Below are 23,469 nucleotides of genomic sequence, written 5' to 3'. Positions count from 1 at the left end.
CAGCCTCAGGGCGCCGCCCCGGCTCCGCAGAGGGTCACCTGGGTGACGGGGTGTGCAGTGTGCTGGCCCCCCGGGTGTGAAGAGGCTCCGTGGTGGTTCTGGTCTCTTGCACAGAAGGGAAAACTTCATGGTTTTCCTCGCTGTCGGTCTTGTTAGGGCTTTCAGCGAGGTGTTTTGTCGTGCGGCTTCTTTCTCTCGCTTCCTTCTGAAGTATGTAACCTGTGGGTAGCCAGTGAGCCATGTGAGTGAAAATAAGAGTGAGTAGGCAGTGAACTATAGCGTGTGTGAGTGCAAACAGCAGTTACTGTGGAGATGCAGGTAAGGATCGCCTCTGTTTGTGGTTAGCTGGCAGCTGCTGCAGTTAGGAGTCAGTGTCCTCGATCCTGATCCTCTGCCCACACACAAATAATGAAAACTTTTTTTCCTTTTCTTTCAAATTCTTCTTAGGTATGTGAAAAGGCCATCATTACACATACATATTTTTAATTATGGTTACCTACTGGTTTTACGAGAATGGAGATTAAGTTAGATGTTCTCATCTCTACGTCTATCAAACAAAGGAAACCATGGACTCGCATCTCCTGGATTGGACAGGTAAGTATAAAGTACAGTTATTAAATAACATTCTACAAAGAATAGATATATTTTGATTATATAACACTTTGTATCTCTGTCTACAGGGAGGAGGGTAAAAGGGAGTTGATTTGAAAATACCATGATTAACAGTTCCCGGAAAAAAAAAGTCATTCATTTGAATCTTCTTGGCTTGAGGCTGGAGCAATTCAAGACTGTTCAGATAAACAATAAAGAGTCAATCTTTCAAAACACATTCCCTGTATTGAGTTTTTTGTTTTGGTGGTTTTAATTTTTCATAATTTTTTCCGTACATCATTGAAAATTGTGAACAATCCCCTGCTGCGTTTGTTGAAAGATGTGCTTTCTTAAGCCTTTTTGATAGGAGACTAGTTTGTTGTTTTTTTTGGTTTTTTTTCTTCTCTTATATGTTCTTCTTACATGTTTTGAGTTGAATTATGTAACTGTTTAAGGGCCATTCTTTCTACTGAAATATTGGCAAAAATCTGACTGAATTAGACATTATAACATGAGGTAACAGGTATCTACTGGGATATGTTGGCATGTGGTACAGCTGAGATACTTTGAGGAAATTATTAGTAATGACTATAAGTCTAATTTAATAAACTTGTGAACCAAATGCATCACTAGCATAGGGTGATGCTAGATATGATGTTGTACTGTAAAGCAATTATACAAGCACAAATGCAGGCTGGGTGGAGAAGAAATTGCAAGCAGCGCTGAGGAGGACTTGGAGAGGATAGTTGATGAGGAGCTCAACGTGAGCTGTTAGTATGTGCTTTCTGCCCAGAAATCCAGCCATGTCCTGAGCTGTGTCAGAAGCAGCATGGCCAATTGCAAGGGAGGCGATTGTCCACCTCTGCTCTGCTCTCATGAGACCCCACTGGGAGTCCTGTATTCAGCTCTGGGGCCCCCAGCACAAGAAGGATGTGGGGCTGTTAGAGCAGGTCCACAGGAGAGCTGTGAGGATGGTCAGAGGGCTGGAGCACCTCTCCTGTGCAGTCAGGCTGAGCGAGCTTGGGTTGTTCAGCCTGGAGAAGAGAAGGCTCCTAGGAGACCTTACAGTGGCCTTCCAGTACATATAGGGGACCTGCAGGAAAGCTGAGGAGGTACTCTGTGTCAGGGAGTGGAGTGACAGGACAAGAGGGAACAGCTTTAAACTAAAAGAAGATAGATTTAGATTAGACACTAGGCAGAAATTGTTTCCTGTGAGTGTGGTGAGGCACTGGCACAGGCTGCCCAAAGAATCTGTGATTGCCCCATCCCTGGAAGTGCTCAAGGCCAGGCCCTATGGGGCTTTGGGTACCCTGATGTGGTGGGAGGTGTCCCTTCCCACCAGAAGGGACATATTTTGTAACATATTTTCTTTCTTTCCCATCACTGTTTTTCTCTAAGAGTTTTTAGTGTCTGTCTGAATTACTTTGCAGGCTTACATAGAAAATGTAATGTTTTAAAAATCACTAAGAATATATATATTTTTTCTTTTGCCAGGAAAAAGAGGCTGTCTTTCTTCTAGATGATAAACATATAAATGAAATTAATTTGCCATCAGGGAAGACAAAGAAAAAAATCCCTCGGCTGCAGTCACTGTTAAAAAATGTAGTTGTCTTAACAACATCAGGAAATGGTAAGTATAGTATCTTATGAATTATAAACTCATGCTATTTTATTTATAGTTGTAACAGTTTGGAAAGATAAAATACCTAAAGTATTTCTCAGTTTACTTTCAGCTTTAAAACTGTGGCTAAAAAGCAAGGGAAGTAATTATAAGTACTTCACATTAAATGCTTCCAAACATCTCTTCCCTAATGAACACAGGTGCTTGGCTGGCAGGAATACTTACAACAGGAGAGCTATTTCTTTGGAATAAAGATCAGGACTGCTTGAAAATCATTCCAGCAATCGAAGAGTCTAGGAAGGTTGTTGTAGCAGCACAAGGTAAATGTTTCCAGTTTGTCTTTTGAAAATGATGTAGAGCCAAAATGTTTTTCCTTTTTTTTTATTGGGTGTTATTGCACAAATAAAAAGCTATATTCTTATTTTGGTTTGCATTTGTATAGTTTGTTTGCTAGCTAAGCTTTGAAAAATGTCTATTTTATTACGTAAATGAAACTTTTTTCATTTAGAAATCTGAAAGCTGTAATCCATTTTAAAATGCAATGCATATTTTATTTATAATGATTAGTTATCAACTGTAGAAAATCATTCCTTACATTATAAATATTTTAGAGGAGACGTACATTTGAGTTAAACACTGTATGCATCATTTTAAGTTTATTTTCTAGATAGGGTTTTATGACATGCTAACTGGAGAAAATACTGCAAAGTCATATAATTTATAAATCTAGTACTATTTAAGTTGTATATCATCATGTCATATTATTTATTGGATATTTTAACTGATACCATGTTACAAAGTGAAGTATTGTACAAGTAATCTATCATTTTAGGAACATCGGTAGTGCATTTAGGAGTTGAAGGTAGTAGATAAGTAGAGTACTTGTGCATCATATTTCTCATGAAAAGATGGATTTCAGGAAAGACCATCTCAGGAAACACCTCTAATGGATGAGTCCTATGGGAAAGATGATTCATAAAATCCATACAAATGGTCATGCCATCTGACATTACTGTTGCCAAAGGTCTACTATTAGTGATGAATCTGGAAATGAAAGACATTTAAGGTGGCAGCTTGGATTTGTTGTGAAAGAGATTAAACTAATTTTCATGTTCATTTATTTAATCTAAATTCAGCAGAACAGCAAAAATTATTCTGACACGTTTTTTCCAGAGTGTTTGATGAGATTGTACTTGTATGTGTCTGGAGATGGCAGAAAGGCACTGTTAACTACTCCTACAGCATGTGTCTTTCTGTGGGAGAGCACAGAACATGAAAACGAACCCTCTTATAGAAGTTCTTCTGGGCATTGGACACAAATTTTGTCTGATGAATCAGTGATGCTACCTTCTACTGAAGAAAAAGAAATTGGAGTGCATGCTGCTTTCATACAAAATGAGGTAAAAAATGGGACCTAAAGTAATCATGTAATCTCATAAATAGATTAGAGCCACACACAGAAGGTACAGTAAGCAATGTCTGCCTCTTTCTAGTTTGTAGGTTTAATTATTCAGTTTGTAGCAGATTTAATGGCAATGTGAGAACAGCCATACTGAATCAGATCAAAGTTCATCTAGCCCCATATATTCTTGCATGCCTTACATTCCTCAAATTTCTAAATGACAACATTATGTTATAATTTAAATAACTACTGAGCTAAATATATAAGTAATCATGTACAGTCAAGATTTTCAGTTTGGTTTGGTTTTTTGTTTTTCCACAGGTACTGGGAGATTGCTGTTTGTGCTCATTTGTGTTTTACTCTGAAGAGTGTTTGGTACTCACATTTTTGATTCTGCGGTGGCATGAATATAGCTTTAAATATGTTAGGTATGTTCAAAGTTATTTGAAGTTGCATTAGCTCGAGAGGAAGTTTTTACTATAAAATACAACAGGGTTTTAAAGCTGCACATGAGCGTATATTTACATTGATGTAAAATTAGTTTATGTAATCTCTCATGTGTTCTGTCATGTTTTGAATCTTCTTACTCTTCTGTTTAGAACAGTTGATTTCCATTTTCAAACTCTGAATAATCCAGTCTTGGATGGCATTCTACTGTCTGAGGAGGTTGTTCCTGGCTAGAATGCAAGTGTTTTAATTATGTGGCATGCATCTCTCTATTTGTTTTCATGTTCTGTACGTGTAGTCGAAACTTTTGTCCCATAAAAATCATTCTCATCATTTGGACACAAAAATTTTAAATTCATATACTAATTTGTAAGGTTTCTGAAGAAAACTAGTGGGCGTTTTTATTGTACATGTTTCATGTGTCTTTGTCTTGCATGGTGTCTTCTGTGATACATAAGTCATTCCATTCAGCGTTAACTGAATTATCTCTTGTTTTTGTGGTCTTTTTTGGTATTCAGTTCCTTGCCATACCAGATCCACTGGGTGCAGCAGACTTGTTCTCTTGTTAATTTGATTCCTCAGTGTGTACCTGTGAAGTCAAGAGGAGCTTTGCTATCTGCATTTGCAAGAGATGGACTGTTACTTGCAGTAGCTGTTAACCAAAATGATCCAAAGGTATGAATGAAAGACAGTGTGTCACTGAAGCTAGTAGTTCAGTTTGCATGAGGTCTAGTAACAAGAATTTAATAAAACATTTTAGAACTAATTTTCAGCTTATGTAGGAGCAAGTTCATATTACTACATGTGATTATATTCATATTGATATCTATAGCTAAGAAATTCTGCCACAACTTTTTGAATGCTGTTATTCAGCTGAGAAACCCATGTTATCTCTTCTCTTATCTCTGATCTCAAAGAAATACAATAATAAAGAAATTAAAGTAAGTTACTGCTTTGTGTCTGTAAAAATTCTGGATGATTCACACTCAGGCTTCAGCCTAAGACATACAGGAGGTTATGACCTCTCTTTATAATGTTATTTCTTTTAATAAATCAGAGGCCAAATCCTAATGCAATTTTTAGTGTTGGTGTTAATGGGGAAATTAACCAGTTTATTTAGTGTACAAGGATGTGGTGATACTGCCCTTCAAAGCTCCAGTTATTCACCAACATGACCGGAGAAGAGTAATTTTACTTTAAGGGTTTTAGAAAAAAATATTAAAAGGAATATCTAAATATATATTTGGTATATAATAATCTTTAACTATTTTTCAAATATAGAAATGGGCATACAAACTAATAAATACTCTTAACTTGTGATAAATATCGAAATGCAATGTCACTTTCATATGGAGTAGTGTTTCCAGGACATCAGATATAATGCAAAATACACTAGTAGAACTTACTTTTACAATATTGACGTTTTGATACAAACATTAACAGTTTATTTACATGTGCTTTTTTTCATTCTAGGCAACTCAGATTTTGTTTTTAAACACCCTGAATTTTGTGACTGTTTCGGGTAGCCTTAAAGGTTGTAGTAGCAAGAGTAGCACCGTACCATCCAAGTTTATTAGGTCAGTAATCGATGTTTCTGCTGTTATATTTTTATTTTTGCTATTTAGCTAATAGCTAATCATTGCTATTATTTTTCAGGGGGGTGTTTTTGTTTGTGTTTTTTGTTTGAATAAAATTAACCTAATGTTTGATACAGAGATCTGACAGAAAATACCTTTCCTTCCCAATATAGATCTTACTGGGTCGGTGACATGAGCTGGACTCCTGATAGCCTTTTCTTGGCTTGCATGTTAAAACGTGGGTCTTTGATTTTATTGACTTGTATGGGTGAATTGCTGACCTTGATTACTTCCGGCTGCTCTGTAGAATTTGGACCAGCAGAATTTATTCCATTTCATCCACTAATAACATACAGGTAAAAGGGCTTGAAAATGTTTATACATCATTGTCTTATGATTATATCTTATTTTCAAACATACTTTTTTTATGAATTTAAACTTCATCTTTCAAGTTCAGTCTTTTGATTTTCATGTGTCTTTTCAATGTTTCTCATCTATAGTTGTATTTCTTCTAACGGGTTTGTTATAACGAAAATTGGTATTGTGATAGCGTAAGTATACATTATTTGACTTTTTTTTAGTGTTTGGATTTAGTAATTAAAAATAGCATGTTTTTATGATGCAGGAAAAAAATAAATTTACACAAAAAAATATACAGTTGATTTAATCCAGTCATTTCTTTATTCTTTATTATAAATTCTTTATTTAATTTTACTTACAGAACTTTATATCATGTTTCTGTTTCAGATATGGTAAATAACATATCTGTGTGGACAAAAACTAGTTAGATGTTCAATTTTTGGAGTACATTTTTGGTGTAAATTTTGAAATTCTGCTGCTGGGTGTATCAGGGAATAAATGGATCTCTGTTAATGCTTTGTAGCATAAATTGAAAGTTAAAAAAAGTAATACATTCTGAATACTTAGAAGAAACAAACCAGAATCTAAACATTACTATATTGAATGTGTGTGTTACATATATATATGTAACTACTACATATATATATATAGGATAAGATATATATATACATATATATCTATATATCCTATATATAGATATAGGATATATATATACATATAGATAGATAGATATCCTGCTATTACTACTGAGTGACTGAAGCTGGATAGCACGTAAATGTAGTATGTCATCAAAACATTCAAAGCGTTATAATACCTTCCTACACTGTCTAGTTGAGAAATCAGATAGTAAAATGTGTTAAAATACATGAATTTGGGTTATTTATTAAATATCTGCATCTACTTTGTTTTTAAATAATCTATTCAAGCTTGGATAACTACTAAGAAACAGAAAAACAACAGCAATTTTACCCAGTATTTAAGGTGTTATTGGGTTAGCATTACAAGACATGCACAACAGTTTTCTAGAACTCCGTTAAGGATTCATTCTTTTTTTTTTTTTTGTAAGAGAAGACTTTGTAAAACCTCTTTGGTTAGAGAAGACTTGTTTGTTGATTTTAAAATATTTGTGTTGAATGTCTGAACTAATTCAGAAATATCAAGATTCAGATCTTCAGGGACTTTTTGGTTTTCTTATGTGACTGTTAGAAGTTGAACAGGATTGCATGTTCAAATGCTTGTCATAGAAAGCAAGACCTAGGTAAGAGGGTGTGATGTAGAGATTTAAATTCAAACTGGGGAAAATACTGTTTTATTTTTCTAAAATTCATAAAATCAGAACTGCAGAAAAATAGTGGCATGTTGCAAGCGCAAACAGTGTTACCCAAAGTTTACTCATCTTGAGAAAATTTAGACACTTCCTTAAAATTCTGAATGGGGCTATTGGGATGGTAGTGGAAGTTATATAAAATGTTCTTAAGTTATTTCTTCTCTATTCTATTCATGATTACCATATGTGATATTTGCGTCTTATTTTTTTGGTTATGTCTTTTAGACAGCACCACTCGTGTCAAGACTCTAGTCAGACTCTTGGTTCTTCAGCCTCTGAAAGTGACCTCATGAGACAGAGATTCTCTGTTGCTTCACACTCAAGATTGCCCTACCTCATTGTCTCTGATGGATACATGATAACAGTGCTAAGACTTCCTAACAATCTTACACCAGCAGGATTTTTAAGATCCCTTTTGCTTGATTCAACCCAACGGCTGGAAAATGTCCGAAGGAATCTAGTGAACTCCAAGGTAGGGCTATGGATTTTTGTGTGCTTTAAGTAAAATAAAACTTCATACATATAAAAATGCACCTTTTCAAAAACAGTACCTCAATTTATTGTGAAATTAGTGTAAATTCTTTTGAAGTAGGAAGCAGTTTTGAGGATGGCATTGAACTGAAAAACACCGAATTTATAGTTTTATTCAAAACTTTATTCCTGTGAAGACTAAGTAGCATTTCAGTAAAATGTAGTAAAAGACATGGACATAGCCTGAACTGTTATTGTATATTCTTTCTTAATCTATGATAGAATAGGGTGGATTTCTCTATAGAGTTGCTTCAGAGCATCAACTGGTATTGTGCCACTCTGACCACCTCATCCTCTCAGAATGATGCAGAAATTATTATGTAAAACTGCTATGTCTCTAGGTAGGTGTTGTTCTAGAGTAGTCAGCAGCAGTCCCAATGGTGTTGTCTATATTTATATTAGGGCCTTAACTGATGTTGTTGGATAAGGCTTGTTAAAAGTTTTTGGGTTTATTTTTGTCTCACTTCTTGGTAGAGCTAAGTCCAGGAAAATGGAAACCTTTGAAGGAAAAGGTTTCGCAAGTGTTACCAACCACCTAGCTTCCTAGGAAGATAGGAATTGAGAATTTTTGTGTTTGCCATTATACCACTTGTCTTCAAATGGCTATCAGTTTCTTTAATTTTTTTTTTGAGAAATGGGGTATTCTGGTATCTATGTATAAACCAGGAGAGTGGGCAGGAATTTGAGGCAACATTGAAAGATATGTTGCTGTTAAGAATGTTAGTAATTAGGCCCTTCTTGCAAACATGTAGGATCATTTGAGGGATCAAGAAAGCAGATTCCTTCAGCATGAAAAAATAGAGTTGTCAAATACTGAGAAAATTCAGAGTTCCAAAGCATGGCCAAATCATGGTTTGTTTCTATGTGAATGTATACCTGCTAACCTGTTCTTCCTTTCTGTTTGGGACTTTAAAGCTGAAGCTTTTTACCTAAGAGACCAATTTCCTTGTTATATTTACCAGGTATCCGGTTTGATCTTCCTTGACACAGATAATGATTTGTATTTTTATTGTCCATTTTAGTCTAAAGGGAGACATCTGCATATGCGATCACTGTTGTCGTTAAAAGCTAGTCTTTTAAGACACACTCAAAATCATAACTCCATCAATCCCAACATTCCAAAATTTCTGGAGGAGGACACAACGGAAATGAGTGAGAAAACCATGGACTTACTGGTACTTAATAGCATTTTTCCACTTATAATTGTACAAATTATTTACTTTTAAGGTATTCTAGATTAAAAGGTGTATAGCTTCACTATATTAAAAAGTGTATAGCTTCACTATATTAAAAAAAATAGTATCATGCTATAAGGTATATTAATGGAAGGTATAATGTTATTATCCTAAGAATGTAAGTTACTTATCCTCAATTTTAGAGGATTCAAAAAATCTGTATATCTCTTTTGGAAGAATGGCACAGTAACTTTGATCACAGAACAATCTCCCAATTCTATTTCACACCTTTGCTTTTTTGTTTGTTCTTTGTAGTTTTGGGTTTTATGTTGAGTAGCTTCTATATTTTACATATATCTGGCAAACACTCTTCCTCAAACTCTTGGTTTAATAAAGAATGGGTGTTTATTTCTTGATTTAGACACTCTTTGCAGTCCCTACAGCATAAGTGATTTTTTTTTTTGTTAGGTAATAAAATTTCTGTCTGCACAACTATTCCAGATAACTGTATTTAATTTGAGCTCTAGGTGAAACTGATAATGAAGTAAATATTATTATCAATTAGAGTTAGTTAAGAATAAAAGTTCCATTTGTGAAACTCATTAAATGGTGGGTTGCAGACTGAGCTCTGGCAATAGGCTTGAATTAAACTGTTGTCTTTTATTTTTCCTTTCCTGGTTTAGGATTGTGAAGAAGAATCAGATGATGAAAAACATTTTCATAATAGCTCTTCCAGTTGCATTAGCCAAAGAATCCCCTCATTTGTTGGTAAAGCTGATCAAGGCCACTTAGAATTTGCATCAATGTTTGATACTATTCATGCAAAAGACAATGCTGAAGAGAAGGATAACATTTCAGTAGAACTGCATTCCATACAGAAAAATCTCCTTGCTGCTTGGCAAATAGGGGTTTTAAAAAATATGCAAGAGAAGGATACTTTTCTGAATTATACAGTAAGCTGCATTACCCATTTTTTCAACATTCTTCAGTTTGTGAAGTGTTCTCTGCTAAATCAGGATGCGCTTTTATGCAAGTCTGTGAAGAATACTCACTGGATTCATTATGTTTTAAAATATTTTCAACAGTACTTAACCGTCTTGCACTGGCATTCAAGAGGCAGTCTTACTGGTCATGTGGCAAAGCTGACACTGCAAACTTTAAAGCTGATGCTTGTTCAGCAACAAGATCTGTTGTTCTCCAGAAACCTTTTTGCATGCTTCTGTCTTTTGAAGATGGTTTCTCACACTCTGAGTAGCATATGCATACCACAGTATGAGAATTTTCTTGCATCTCCTGATGGTCGTAGTCCTGTGGAGCTTGACTCACTTGTTGTGCCTATTTTCCTACTTCTTGATGACAGTGCAACTCAGAAATTCAGCTCACTGAAATCTCTGCTTAGAGAGCCTCCTCGAGCAGTAAACTCTGATGAAAAAACAGAAAAAAGGTATGAATTAGTTTTGCCTGGAAGAAGTATTGTAATAGCTATTTTGTTTTCCAAATATACAGTAATTGCAACATCCTTTTGTTTCTTCTATAGCTCACTCCGTGGAAAAGCATGGTAATCTATTAAAGCATTCAGATGGGGTCTCAAACCTAAGTTGAATATAGTTCAGTTACGCTAACTTAACTTTCAGTTGGTTCAGAGATAAACGATGGGGTAACAGCTTGCACCAGATTTTACAATTTATGTTGTTTTTACAGCATTATGTCCATTCCTTCCCCTTCCAAGCAGAAGTTCTGAATTCCATGGAGCCATAAGGGGGCTCATATGCAGTATATGTATAACATGGGTTTGGTCAGCAAACTTTGCATGTGATTACATATATATATGGTGGCCTGGAGCAAGAAGCAAAACTGCAGTATGTGGAAACACTGAACTATCAGCAAGCACTTTGAAGTTTTACAGAGGCTTGAAAGAAGCTTTCCTCTTAATACAGTGGAATATATTTCTTCAATAAGCTGAAAATATAGTGTTAGGTTCGTTGTAAATTTGATAGGCAATTGTCTCTTACATGATGATCCACATTCTGGGTTAGTTGTGCTCCAGGTATTGAGTGGTGCATTTATTAATATGACTGGCTCTGCACTTACTAGTATTGGAAGCAGAAGTGCTAGAGAACAAGATGCAGATGTATTACAGTTTTGTGTAAGCTTTCTCAGGTCTGTGGCAATGTCTATTTGGTTGTTATTGGCAAGTTGATTACCTGTCTGAGCTGAGTACTATTTAATAGTACTGTGCAAGGCTGCAGGGACTTGTTCATTCTCTGCAGTCAGCTTTCCCATGACTTCATTTTTCTGTTATGCTTACTTACATCATATATTTCATCAGTCTTCTTTACAGAGTCACCGATAATGTGCTTTGAGATTTATCTGGGTTATTTCATGTCGGTATTGTTTGGATAGCCAGGGATTCACTTTGAAGACAGTGTTTGGGTACTTGAAGGATCCTAATTCTTCTGAATTTTCATAAGCAGCAATGTGTATTGATCAAAAAGCAAAACCCAGGGCAAAAAGTGTTTATTTTTCCCATTATTGTGGTGAGGAAAATAGTTATTAACATAAACATAATTTTGCTTTTAAATTCATAATGCAAAACAGAAAAAAAAAAAAGAACTGTTTTGTCTTTTCATATTTTACTTCTTGAACTACAGATTGGTTGTACTATGGCGACTATTGTATAAGAAAGTGGTTTGGTATCAGATGCAGCTGAGCGGAAAAGCATACAAGAATGCAGAAGAGGAGTCTGTTGTCTCATTGCTCTTAAGTCATATACAAGCAACTCTCCAGTCTTCAGGAGTGGCCTTAGAACAACATTTGAAGATTAATTCTGTAGCTGGTTAGTACTTCGTAAAGAACTAAAACTGTTAGGTAGTTGCACAGTTAACTGAACACTAGAAAATGAGGTCCAACTTAATGAGAGTCAGTAACTGTCCACCAAATTAAACAGTAAGTTAGCATTGGGCTTCTTTTAAAATTTGGTTAGAACTCTTCTAAATACTTAATGTCTACACTTGTACATACTATACTTGTTTTATCCTATAGAGCTTGTTGAGCTAAATAAAAAAAAATCTATTAATTTTGCTTTGAATCAGGAGCTAAAGAATATGAAGGAAAGACCCGAATCCTGCTCTGTTTTATTTCTTCTGAGGTAGATTGGCATCACAATGCTTATCTTGACTGGATTTCTATTTAGAAATCATGCTTAGTCTGTGTGAACACTGTGGGCATGGACACATCATGTACATAAATGCAGGCAGCCTCAACCAAGCATCATTAATGTAACATAATGGACTTAATCTAGCATATTTATTTTGTGAAAAATATATTGCTGTAGCTTAATTTCCTACACAGTTGTGTCTGGTGCTCTATCTTCCACACTGTGTGTGCATGTTTTGTTTTGTTTGTTTTGTAAATCATACTGCAGTAAATGTGTGTTTGCACATGTAAAACTGTAACTATGTAGAGCTTTAAATGTATTGATATGTGATTTTTTTTTAAAGGTGAGGAGAATTTCCTTTTAGGCTCATACAGAGAATCTGTGGATGTTTGGAAAAGATCTCTTTGTGAAATCAAGGCAAAGGGTAAGGGATAAAATATTTTCTTGATGGGAAAAGGGGAGAGTATGTATAATTACTTTGTGTAGTTATTTGTGATTCTCTGTTGCCTTGTCAAAAAAAGAGGCAAAAAAGATAAAGGATGCATGTTTAAAGTTGACCTGGAGATTGAATAGACACCAGCCAGAACTTTGATTGTTCTTTGAGAAAAGCCCATACATTTCTACAATGATATCAAAGTTTTTTTCTGACTGTAAAGTACTTGGTAAAGGAAGGATACATTGTGCAGAAAGAATTCAGGTTACTGGAAGACTAGTGGATCTCAAAGCAATTTCTTTGTACTTTAGGCATCTCTTCTATAAAGGCTAGACTACCTTGAGCTGTCCTGTTTGTCTGTCTTAAGTTATACGCTGTAGCATTTAGAAAACTGCCGTATCTCTTTAAGTAAAGCCATTATGGATTACAGTTAACCCACCAGTAACTTAGAGGTTGACAGAGGATTGTATATCCTAAAACAGCTGCTCCTGATTCCTTCTGCTCAGCTTCTCAGAGTAGGTATTTGCGTAGATGTCTTTCTGGAGTAGGAGGAACTTATACTTTCAGACTTGCTCTGTCTGTTTTCTGTGGTTATTGTTTCCTTGTGTAATGACTTTCCTCCTCTTTTAATGCAGGAGGAAAAAGAGCATGTTTTCTTCAGACTAGATACTACCTTGCTATACTGTTCTGCCACCTGTATCACTATAACTTGTGTGAGGCTCAGGGACTCTGTGATCATCTAGTACAAGAGATTCTGAGGCGATCACAGGTCTCAATGAAGCAGATGGAAAAATTTTCTGGTATGTCTGAATTGTGTAAAACTGAATGTGTATCTTGATACTGTTTGAGTAACCTAGTATCTGATTTATATGCCATCACACACACACTTAACATCATGCTTTTTTCTTTACACTGGACTGAAGCTGATGTCAGACCGATTTCTGTTTTAAGTGACCTTAGAGATATTTTTCTGATTTTCAGATGTACTTTCATCTTTATGTGTTGGAGTAAGCATTCAGGCAGCTTTCACTGTATAATTGATAATGAAAACTTGGCCTGTATAAATAACCCTAGATTCAAATCAGTTTAAGGAAAGTCCTTGGATAGAAAAAATAACGGGGAAATTATGTGATTTCATTCTGTATTGTTCTACCATACTTTTATGATACAATATGTTGAAGTAGTTGGTTTAAGATTCGTGAACGGTTGATGGGATTTTTTTGAAAAGTTCTATGTTCTTTTTCTCCAAAGTCATAATGGCATCTGAATTTCCAAATGTAAACAGTTTTTTGACAGGTCTAAATTTAGATATTAGAGATCCATTTCTCATCATTAGAAACCTAATGTAAAAGTCTCTTAATATAACTTGAAATTAGTGAAGAAGATTTAGCTATGTCCTAAAAAATAGTCAATAAATTTAATATCATATTTTTAGTATTAAATATATACCTTATAAGTTGATTAAGCAATTTTAGTGTTCAAATATAAAATCATTTTCCTCGAATGTTCTAATTTGACATCTCTTTTTAGATAGCAAGTATTCTCAGCATGAACTGTGGATGATAACCGATGTGCATACTGAAACTGCTATGGCTGTGATTCGATCCATGGCACGATTCATGGCTGCTTATTTCACAGATCAGCCGCTCTATATCTTTCCACCCCACAATGTTGACATCTTACACCCACTCCACATTGAACCAGGTATTTTTCTTAAAAGCAGTTTAATTTTCTGTGTTTAGCTCTTATCATTTTTTCATGTTTATGTCAATGTTGTCTATTGTGCTTCAACTTGGTGGTTGATGGTTTCAACATTCTTAGTGGTAAAGATAAAATTATTTTTCCAGATATTTTTTGTCAAAGAGAGTGTGTGTCTCTGTGTGAGATTAATTTTTCATTTCTTGATTATTGATAATATTTTGCTATTTAATGTTAATAGTTTGTGGGCAACTGATTTATGTAAACCATAGGTTTTTGATTGTTTGGCTTTTTATATTTTTTTCCTATGCTTTGAAGCTAATTATCAAAGTGTGATACTAGATTAGGCAAAAGGATGATGGGTTGAGTTGCCTTTTTTCTCACCCAAATTAAGCAACATTAGAATTTCATGGTTCTTAATATTACTGTTATCTAGACCTATTGCTCTGACTGACTTTGATACTCACAAAAATGGGAGAAAAGCAGCACTTAAAATACTCAGATTGGATCTGTGGTATGGTGTAGCTCAAACTGAAAAGCCACCAAAAAAAAAAAGCAACACTTTTTTTTTTGCTTATTCAGCAGTGTCTTGGAAGTCACAATGCTTCAGACACCAGGACAAGTTGCAATGCCAAGCTAGTATGTCACTGAACCCAAGCAGTAGTTGTTAGTTTACGTCCTGCTTTCAGCATTTTTCTGAGAATGAGTATTCATCAAAGTTAGTGGCTTTTTTTTTTTTTTTTTTTTTTTTTTACTGCAAAAGATTCTGTTTGAAGAGTTGGGTTGTTAGGAAACTTTTCATAGGATCACAGAATGTTTGAGGTTGGAAAATATCTGTGAAGGTCATCCTGTCCAACCCTTCTGCTCAAGCAGGACCACCTAGAGCTGTTTGCTCAGGAGCATGTCCAGACGGCTTTTGAAGATCTCCAAGGAGGGAGAGATCACAGAATCATCTAGGTTGGAAGAGACCTCCAAGAACACCCAGTCCAACCTCTGTCCTAACACTAACCAGTCCTCCACTAAACCATATCACTAAGCTCTACATCTAAACGTCTTTTAAAGACTTCCAGGGATGGTGACTTAACCACTTCTCTGGGCAGCCCATTCCAATGCCTAACAACCCTTTCGGTAAAGAAGTTCTTCCTAAGATCCAACCTAAACCTCCCCTGGCGCAACTTTAGCCCTTTCCCTATCGTCCTGTCACCAGGCACATGGGAGAATAGACCAACCCCCACCTTGCTACAGCCTCCTTTAAGGTATCTGTAAAGAGCAATAAGGTCACCCCTGAGCCTCCTTTTCTCCAGGCTGAACAAGCCCAGCTCCTTCAGCCGCTCCTCGTAAGACTTGTTCTCCAGACCCCTCACCAGCTTCGTTGCCCTTCTCTGCGCTCTCTCGATGAGTCCTCCATGTCCTTCTTGTAGCATGGGGCTCAAAACTGAACACAGTACTCGAGGTGCGGCCTCACCAGAGCTGAGTACTGCTCTGAGCAACCTGTGCCAGTGCTCTGTCACATCTGCAGTTAAAAGGTGTTTCTTGATATTCACATGGAACCTCTTGTGTTCCAGTTTTTACCACTTGTTTCTTGTCCAATCACTGGGCACCAGTGACTGTTCTTTGCCCCCTTCTTTCTCATATTTATGAACGTAGATACATTCTGAGCCAGAGCATACTCTTCACAGAGTCAGAGAATGGCTGAGGTTGGAAGAGACTCTGAAGATCATCCAGTCTAACCCCCCTGCTGAGCAGGGTCACCTAGAGCACATTGTGCAGGATGGCATCCAGGCAGGTTTTGAGTATCTCCAGAGAAGGAGACTCCATGATCTCTTTGGGCAACCTGTTCCAGTGCTCTGTCACCCTCACAGTAAAGAAGTGCCCTCTCATATTCAGCCAAACCTTCCTGTGCTTCATTTTGTGCCCATTGCCTCTTGTCCTGTTGCTGGGCACAACTGAAAAGAGACCAGCTCCATCCTCTCAGGGCCCTCCCCTCAAATACTCATACACATTGATAAGGTCTCCCTTCCGTCTTCTCTTTTCCAGGCTAAGCAGGCCCAGCTCTCTCAGCCTGTCCACGTATGACTGGTGCTCCAGTCCTCTCATCACCTTCATAGCCCTTCTCTGGACTCGTTCCGGTAGTTCTATGTCCCTCTTGTACTGGGGAGCCCATAACTGGACACAGTACTCCAGGTATGGCCTCACCAGGGCTGAGTAGAGGGGGAGGATCACCTCCCTTGATCTGCTGGCAACACTTCAGCCCAGGATACCATTGGCCTTCTTGACCACAAAGGCACATGGCTGGCTCATGGTCAGCCTGCTGTCCACTGCTGTCCAACAGGATTCCCAGGTCTCTCTCTGCAGAGCTGCGCTTCAGCAGGTCAGCCCCCAGCCTGTACTGGTGCCTTGTACCCTGTAGTTGCCTGTGTTGAACTTCATGCGTTCCTCTCAGCCCATCTCTCCAGGCTGTCGAAGTCCCTCTAAATGGCAGCACAGCCCTCTGGAGTGTCAGCCACTTTTTCTTTGTTTACCTATGTAATGTTACTGCCTCAACAGAAAGCAGGTGGAAGAAGCAACTTATTCCTTAGAGTTAATGTTGATTGGCATCTTATTGGAAAACAAGTTTAATCCTCAGGAAACAAAATGGTTCTAAACTTGTTTTTATTTTTTTTCTCAGTAAACTCTCTTAAAATAATTTGCTGTTTTTTCCTTAAAATTAATTGTATTTTTTTATCCTCAGCAGTAAGAAGCGTAGTGAGTAGGACATTGAGGCCTTGGCGTGTGTCTAGAGAAGGGCTATGAAGCTGGTGAAGGGCCTGGAACACAAGTCCTGTGAGGAGCAGCAAAGGGAACTGGATTGTTTAGTCAGGAGAAGGGGAGGCTCAGGGGAGACCTTATTGCTCTCTACAACTGTCTGAAAGGAAGTTGTGGGGAGCTGGGCATTGGCCTCTTCTCACAGTTAACTAGATATAGGACATGAGAGAATGGCCGTGAGTAGTGTTAGGGGAGGTTCAGTTTGGAAATGAGGAGTCATTTTTTCTCAGAAGGAGCAGTCAGGCGTTGGAACGGCTTTCCCATGGAGGTGGTGGAGTCACCGTCCCTGGGGGTGTTTAAGGAAAGGTTGGACGTGGTGCTTAAGGACATGTTTTAGTGGGTGACATTGATAGTAGAGTGATGGTCAGACCGGATGATCTTGAAGGTCCCTTCCAACCTTTATAATTCTTATGCACAATATGGGTATGGTAGGAAAACTCTCAGGATTTACATCTAGCTCAGGTGTGCCCTCTGGAATATTAGACACATATGTAGCATGCTCACCAATGTACCATCAATGTGATTAAATCTTTAAAGTTTTGCATATGGCTTCATATCCAACATTGCTAAGCAGGAAAATAACTTGTTCTGACCTCAGTAATATGTAACAGCAGAAGCTGCATCCGTCTGCTGCAAATAAACCCTGAAATATGTCCCTAAAATCATAAATAGTAATTGTATGCTGAAATGAATCCAAAACCAATGTGAACATACGAATTCTATATTACTCATTTTACAGCATGCAGATCCATTTAAACTCTACATGTATGTTTGTGTCTCAGATATATCCTCCCGTATTATTCCACTGCAACACTGTCTGGTTGCCAGAGCTGTGAGGGACCAGAACCTTTCATCCGTGTGGACAGCTGAATATGCTCTTGACTTGCTCTTTGTTGGTGGACTCATTCCAGAGGCTGTGTGGTTGACACACAGACTGGGCAACTGGAAACTGTCTGTTTCAATTGGTGTTGCCTACCTTCTGTATTGTCAGAACTCTAATGAATTTTCAAGGTAAATCTGAGTTTCGAATTAATACATCGTGTTTTGTTACTGAACAGTATTTGCATGGACTTAACAACATACCCTTTGTCTCAAAAATTAAAATATGTATTCTCAGATTCCTTGCAGCTGTAACATCTAACATGTTACAATTAGCTACTTTGTGTTAGATATTCATTTAACAGAGTTTCATTAGATTATATACAGCTTTTATTGTTAATGAAGTTGCTTGTTATACTTGCAGACTGAAAAACACCGAGCATCATCTGCCATTAAGCATATCACCAGTGCAGACTTTTAAGGAAAAGTTACAGTCTTTGTTAGGACAACCAGTAACTTCTGAAACATCAACTGAAGGAGATTTGAAATACAAGCAGTTTACAGGTACATAAAATTATTTATGTGTGATTTTTTTTTGATGTTACTTCACTGCATATTCTGTTATGCTGTCTTAAAAAGAAAAAAAATACCTCATCTTCACTGTGTGCATTACTGTTAAGGCATAAAAATATTTTAATTCTGTAGGGATTTTGTTTTTTATCATTCTAAAAAATACCCTATGATCTCTTGACTCTAGTTTGAGGAAAACACAACAGTTTCATTCATGGCTTGCATGCAAAAGATTTTTTTATACACCATCCTTTGTTATCTTTGTAAGGCCATACATTAGATCCTTCTTCATATATGCTAGCCAATATTTTAGCTTAACTTCAGGTTCAAAGAAAACTAATGCCTTATTAAAACTAAGTACTGTGAAACAACTGTAAATACATTAATAGTGTGGAAAGTATCATCATACTTTAAAAAATCATCTTGATCTATGCTTACTGTTCATGTATGTCAAGGGAGGAGGGGGGAATAAAGCATATCACATGGCATTGGTGAGGCTTCCACAGCTCCATCAGGTCCAGAGCTAGCAAGAATGATGGTTTGTGTCTATGAGACACATACACAAACGCATTTACAACACTTGTGTATGGTTTGCCACACTCATAACCACCTACAGCCATGCCTAACACTCATGAATGGCACCACCAACCTCAGCCTGCTTCCCTCTCTTGCTATTCAGGAAGAAGGTCCATGCATGTGCAAGTGTATGCACAATGTAGGTGCCTCTGTTAGCTACTGTCTGCTATCTGGATTTGGGATTGCTAGTCTCCCAAGTTGTTGGCATCTGCACGGATGAGTTCCCAAAACCCCATCTTCACTTTGGTTTCTGGTACAGACCCATTCATTCACACACAGTGTTGTCCACCTGCATGCAGTCTGTGCGTGCCCTGGTAGCTGGCCTTGGACTTACATCAGCTAGCTCTGGATGGACTGTGAGGTGTGAGCTGGTGTGAGGTGTTCCTGTCTAGGGCAAAGGTTGGGAATTAGATGATCTTTAAGGTCCTTTCCAACCCAAACCACTCTCTTTGTATGATCCCTACAGTAACCATCTCTTCCTTCGGTATCACCAGTAGAGACACACATATGTGCGCTGGCACACATACAGCCTCTGTAGCAGTTGGTCAGGACTTCCTTGGTCCCTCCAGTATCCAAATACCCTTTTCTTGTTCTTACTGAAACAGTCAACCAACTCTCCCAGTTGACACACGGACCTAATGCTCTCTCCAGCAGTTGGCCAGGACTTCACTGGTACCTCTAGTAACTGCCAGCTGTGCCCTCATCCTGTGGCTGCTAGCACTTATTTTGACATACTTCCATTGCTGGAGGTGCTGGCATCCCAGATACAAGCTGTTTAGCCTATAGTCCTACCCCATTTGCTGGCACTTGAACTCCCATACACTGACACACAGAATAGTGCCCTTCACACGGGAAAATATTTATGCGTTGACAGGGTCCAACAATGGTGAGGCTGGCACAACTCCGTGCCGTGCCTTCATTTCCTTTCATAAAGGTCCTATAATGAGCCCTGTGAAATGCCAAGACGTTCTTCCCCTGCATACTGCAGTGTGGCATATCCATCTTGACAATGACCCCTCTCCGTCCAAAAGGGTTCTTAAGAGAGCTACTCCCATTTACTCATCTTGATGGGTTTCACACCTGAACACTGGTGTTGATGGCTCTCCTGGGACAATCACAGGAAGAGCACAGATAATTTTTCCATTTCCCAGAGTGTGTAGCTTTTTATTAATTTTTATTATTTTTTATTAATATTTTTTTTAATTCCTGTGATGGTCCTTTGAGTAGACTGGTCTCAGTATTATTCAGGTTCTCTGAATGTATTGTTGTCTCTCTGCTCCTCTGTACAAATGCACATGAGCTTTTTATCACATAACCTAACTTACTGTTTTACTGCTAAAATTCTTCCACTTAGCTAGATCAATCTGTCTGTTACATTTTATAGAAAGTTTACTAGTGCAGTCTCTATTCTTTACTCTTTCTATATTTGTGTTTTTGGAAACCACATTTTAAATTCCTGTCAGCAGGTTGATGTTAGTTAATCTTTATGTGAGCACTACGCTAAACATTGTGCAGATTCTTCTTTTATACTTATTTCCAAGAATTTTGTCTTAACAACACATACACATGTGTGTATAGTGATCCATAAGTGGAATAGGTAGTGGAGAGATTTGGCAGCATATATTTCAGGACAAGCAGGAGGAATAGAAATGGAAGTAGAGAAGTATAGTATTATGTAAATTTCAGGAAGCAGGTAATGACGTATGTTGAAGTTTCTGCTACTTCTAGAAGATGTGAAGAAAATGGAGTAATATGTAAAATACATCAAACAAATATATTTCCTTGTCCTTGAATGTTATGCTTGCAGATAAGAGAATTGTTGTGGTCATTATGAGATGGACAATTTATGCCTGCTTGATGAGAAAGATTTGCCAGAAGTTTATCCCAAGCAAATGCATACCTGAATATTTCTGATCTCTAGAAAGGCAGTAGCTTCCCCTTTAATGTGGAAAAACTAAAAGTAGCAATTGAGTCCTATTTTCAAATGCAGAAAATCTTATGCAAGTAGTTGAGATGTATGCATTGTAACAGGTGAATGAGAATCCTGAGAACAGAGCTACTTGATTTCAGAATGAAGGCCATGTGTTAAGTCAATTAATTTACTGATTTCTGTGTTTAATATTTTATAGATCCCATTGAAGAGGAAGATGCAAATGTTCTTTGTAGTTCAGTACAGGACCTACTGAAAGCTGCTGTTATGGCAGATGCTGATATTCTCTCAGAGATGTTAAAGCTTTTGATGGATTCTGCCAAGGATCTTAGCGGAAAATTATATGGTTTAGTTCCAGATGGCCTTTATCTTCCAGCACCACCATTATACTGTCCTCAGCCAGCTTCTCTCAGTGAAGTAAGTCTGCCCAATAGAAGTTTCTTTGGTCCTTGTTTGGATGTATTTATAAAATAATAATAGTATTCATGTATTTATAAAATAATTATAATCTGTATTTTGATTGCTTTCAGCTTATCATTGTGTCTAATGTTTTTCTATGTCCATTCATTTCTTTAAGGAACTACATGGTGATAATAAAGTATGTGTGCCTCTCTGTGTTTTTTTCCATAAAGAAGTTGTGCTTCAAAGAGAAAGAGGGGATATTCTCTTAGGAGCAGAAAGGATGTTTCCTTATTTTCCTTTCTGATAGATGTTCTTTCTAATCTGGGGCCTTGTTCTTGGCTTGGATTTTTTTATTTTTCAGGAAGACTGCAATGACATTATTTTAAAAACTGAGAGAGAAAGCCGTGAGAAAGTATCAGGAATTCTTCAGCGAATTATCATGCTCTTCCAAGCTGCTCGTTGTTCCTGCCCTGCAGCACAGTGGTATATTTCACAACTGAAATGGGCAAGAAAAATTATGCAAAAAGTAAGCATTTAACTTAGAGGGTTTTCTGCTACAACTTGATTATCAGGAGTAAATATTACTGACAGGCTTGAAATTGCATTGTGGGAGCATTCAGTCTCATCTGGACTTTGCTGAGTCAAGTCTTTAACATATCTTCTCATAATTTTACACTCTTGTGTTTAATTGTTTCAGAAAACTAGAATGTAAACTTCTAAGGTATCAACTTCATAGAGTTGTATCCTTTCTGTACCTGCTTGATAAAGAACAAGCACATTTCTTTCTGTATTGGAAAGAAACAAGCTAAGTTTAATTGGGAATTGCAGCTGCTAAATGAGAGTAAATTCCAGATGACACTAGGGTTGAATATGTACCAGAGAACACGATGTTCCCGTTCAGGTAAAGTGGTGGTCTTCGTACACAGGGCTTATAAGATCTTGTTCAATATTTTGTTTGCACAGAACCAAACTTACAATATATTGACAAAGATGTCCCAGTAGTGACCCCTGAGGAACACCACTCATCATTAGTCTCCACTTGGATATTGAGCCATTGACTGCAGTCCTTTGAGTGTAGTCATCCAGGCACAGTTGTGAAATGCTTTACACAAGTCCAGGTAGATGGTGTTGCTCTTCCCCTATCCACTAATGCAGTAACCCTTTCATAGAAGGCCACTAGATTTGTCAGGCATAGTCTGTCGTCATTAAAGCCCTGTTGGCTGTCACCAATCACCTCCTTATTTTCCATGTGCCTTAGCAGAGTTTCCAGGAGGATCTGCTCTGTGATATTGCCATGCACAGAGGTGAGACTGACTGGCTTGTAGTTCCCCATGTCATCTTTTTTTCCCATTTTAAAAAAGGGGGCTATGTTTCTGCTCTTCCAGTCAGAGGGAACTTCACTGGATGGCCTCAAATGAACTTCACACATACGATGGATAGTGACTTAGCAACTTCATCTGCCTGTGCCTTCTGGACCTGCACGTGATCTCATCAGGTCCTATGGACAAGTGTACCTTTAGGTTCCTTAGGTGGTCTCAAACTCAGATTCTATATTGGGTGTTTTTTCACACTCACTTTGTCTTCTGTAACTTTGGCAGTGTGGCTAGAGCACTTGCTGGTGAAGAATGAGGCAAAGGATTCATTGAGTACCTCAGCCTTCTCCATATCTTGAGTAACCAGGTCTCTCATTTCCGTCTGGGAAAAACCTATGTTTTTCCTAGTCTTCCTTTTATCACTGAAAAACCTATAGAAGCTTTCTTCCCTCAATCCCTCTGCACCTGCATCTGGCAGAGAAACAGATCAGGAAATTGTCTTTTGAATAAATACCGCCTTCTTACAGTTCATTGAATGGTTACACAGAGGTTTAATACTTAATGCACAGGGAAGTGGCCAGAAGTAGCAGCTGAAACAGGAGTTATACATTGTTGCTTCTGTGTTTAATTCACCATACTCATGAATTACCATGCAAACAAAAATGTTTGATTTGCCGTAGCTCATACAGAACATGTTCTTTTAAATGAATTTTCAGAATACCGATTTGAAGAAAA

At 37.4% G+C, this 23,469-nt stretch overlaps 1 protein-coding gene across 6 annotated transcripts in view; it reads left to right on the top strand.

Moving 5' to 3' along the window:
• CPLANE1 (ciliogenesis and planar polarity effector complex subunit 1) overlaps positions 1 to 23,469 on the top strand; it is a 57,103-nt gene that overhangs the window by 218 nt on the left and 33,416 nt on the right. For 2 of the 6 annotated variants that reach the window (XM_038170873.2, XM_038170871.2), the window contains exons 2-20: positions 448 to 594; positions 2,086 to 2,221; positions 2,413 to 2,532; positions 3,386 to 3,612; positions 3,936 to 4,042; positions 4,580 to 4,736; positions 5,535 to 5,638; positions 5,812 to 5,994; positions 7,551 to 7,797; positions 8,879 to 9,031; positions 9,715 to 10,475; positions 11,683 to 11,867; positions 12,532 to 12,612; positions 13,257 to 13,421; positions 14,152 to 14,325; positions 17,907 to 18,135; positions 18,368 to 18,507; positions 21,219 to 21,436; positions 21,783 to 21,947. In XM_038170873.2, coding sequence (XP_038026801.1) covers positions 514 to 594; positions 2,086 to 2,221; positions 2,413 to 2,532; positions 3,386 to 3,612; positions 3,936 to 4,042; positions 4,580 to 4,736; positions 5,535 to 5,638; positions 5,812 to 5,994; positions 7,551 to 7,797; positions 8,879 to 9,031; positions 9,715 to 10,475; positions 11,683 to 11,867; positions 12,532 to 12,612; positions 13,257 to 13,421; positions 14,152 to 14,325; positions 17,907 to 18,135; positions 18,368 to 18,507; positions 21,219 to 21,436; positions 21,783 to 21,947 — 3,633 coding nt within the window. In that variant the 5' untranslated portion in view covers positions 448 to 513. Of the gene's footprint in view, positions 1 to 77; positions 319 to 447; positions 595 to 2,085; positions 2,222 to 2,412; positions 2,533 to 3,385; positions 3,613 to 3,935; positions 4,043 to 4,579; positions 4,737 to 5,534; positions 5,639 to 5,811; positions 5,995 to 7,550; positions 7,798 to 8,878; positions 9,032 to 9,714; positions 10,476 to 11,682; positions 11,868 to 12,531; positions 12,613 to 13,256; positions 13,422 to 14,151; positions 14,326 to 17,906; positions 18,136 to 18,367; positions 18,508 to 21,218; positions 21,437 to 21,782; positions 21,948 to 23,469 lie in introns of those variants that run through there. The other 4 variants (XM_072031423.1, XM_038170872.2, XM_072031424.1 and 1 more) reach the window with 4 other exon arrangements.

The sequence above is a fragment of the Anas platyrhynchos genome, chromosome Z, assembly GCF_047663525.1.
Source record: "Anas platyrhynchos isolate ZD024472 breed Pekin duck chromosome Z, IASCAAS_PekinDuck_T2T, whole genome shotgun sequence".
Classification (NCBI taxonomy): Eukaryota; Metazoa; Chordata; class Aves; order Anseriformes; family Anatidae; genus Anas; species Anas platyrhynchos.
This window is presented reverse-complemented; position numbering and strand designations above follow the sequence as displayed.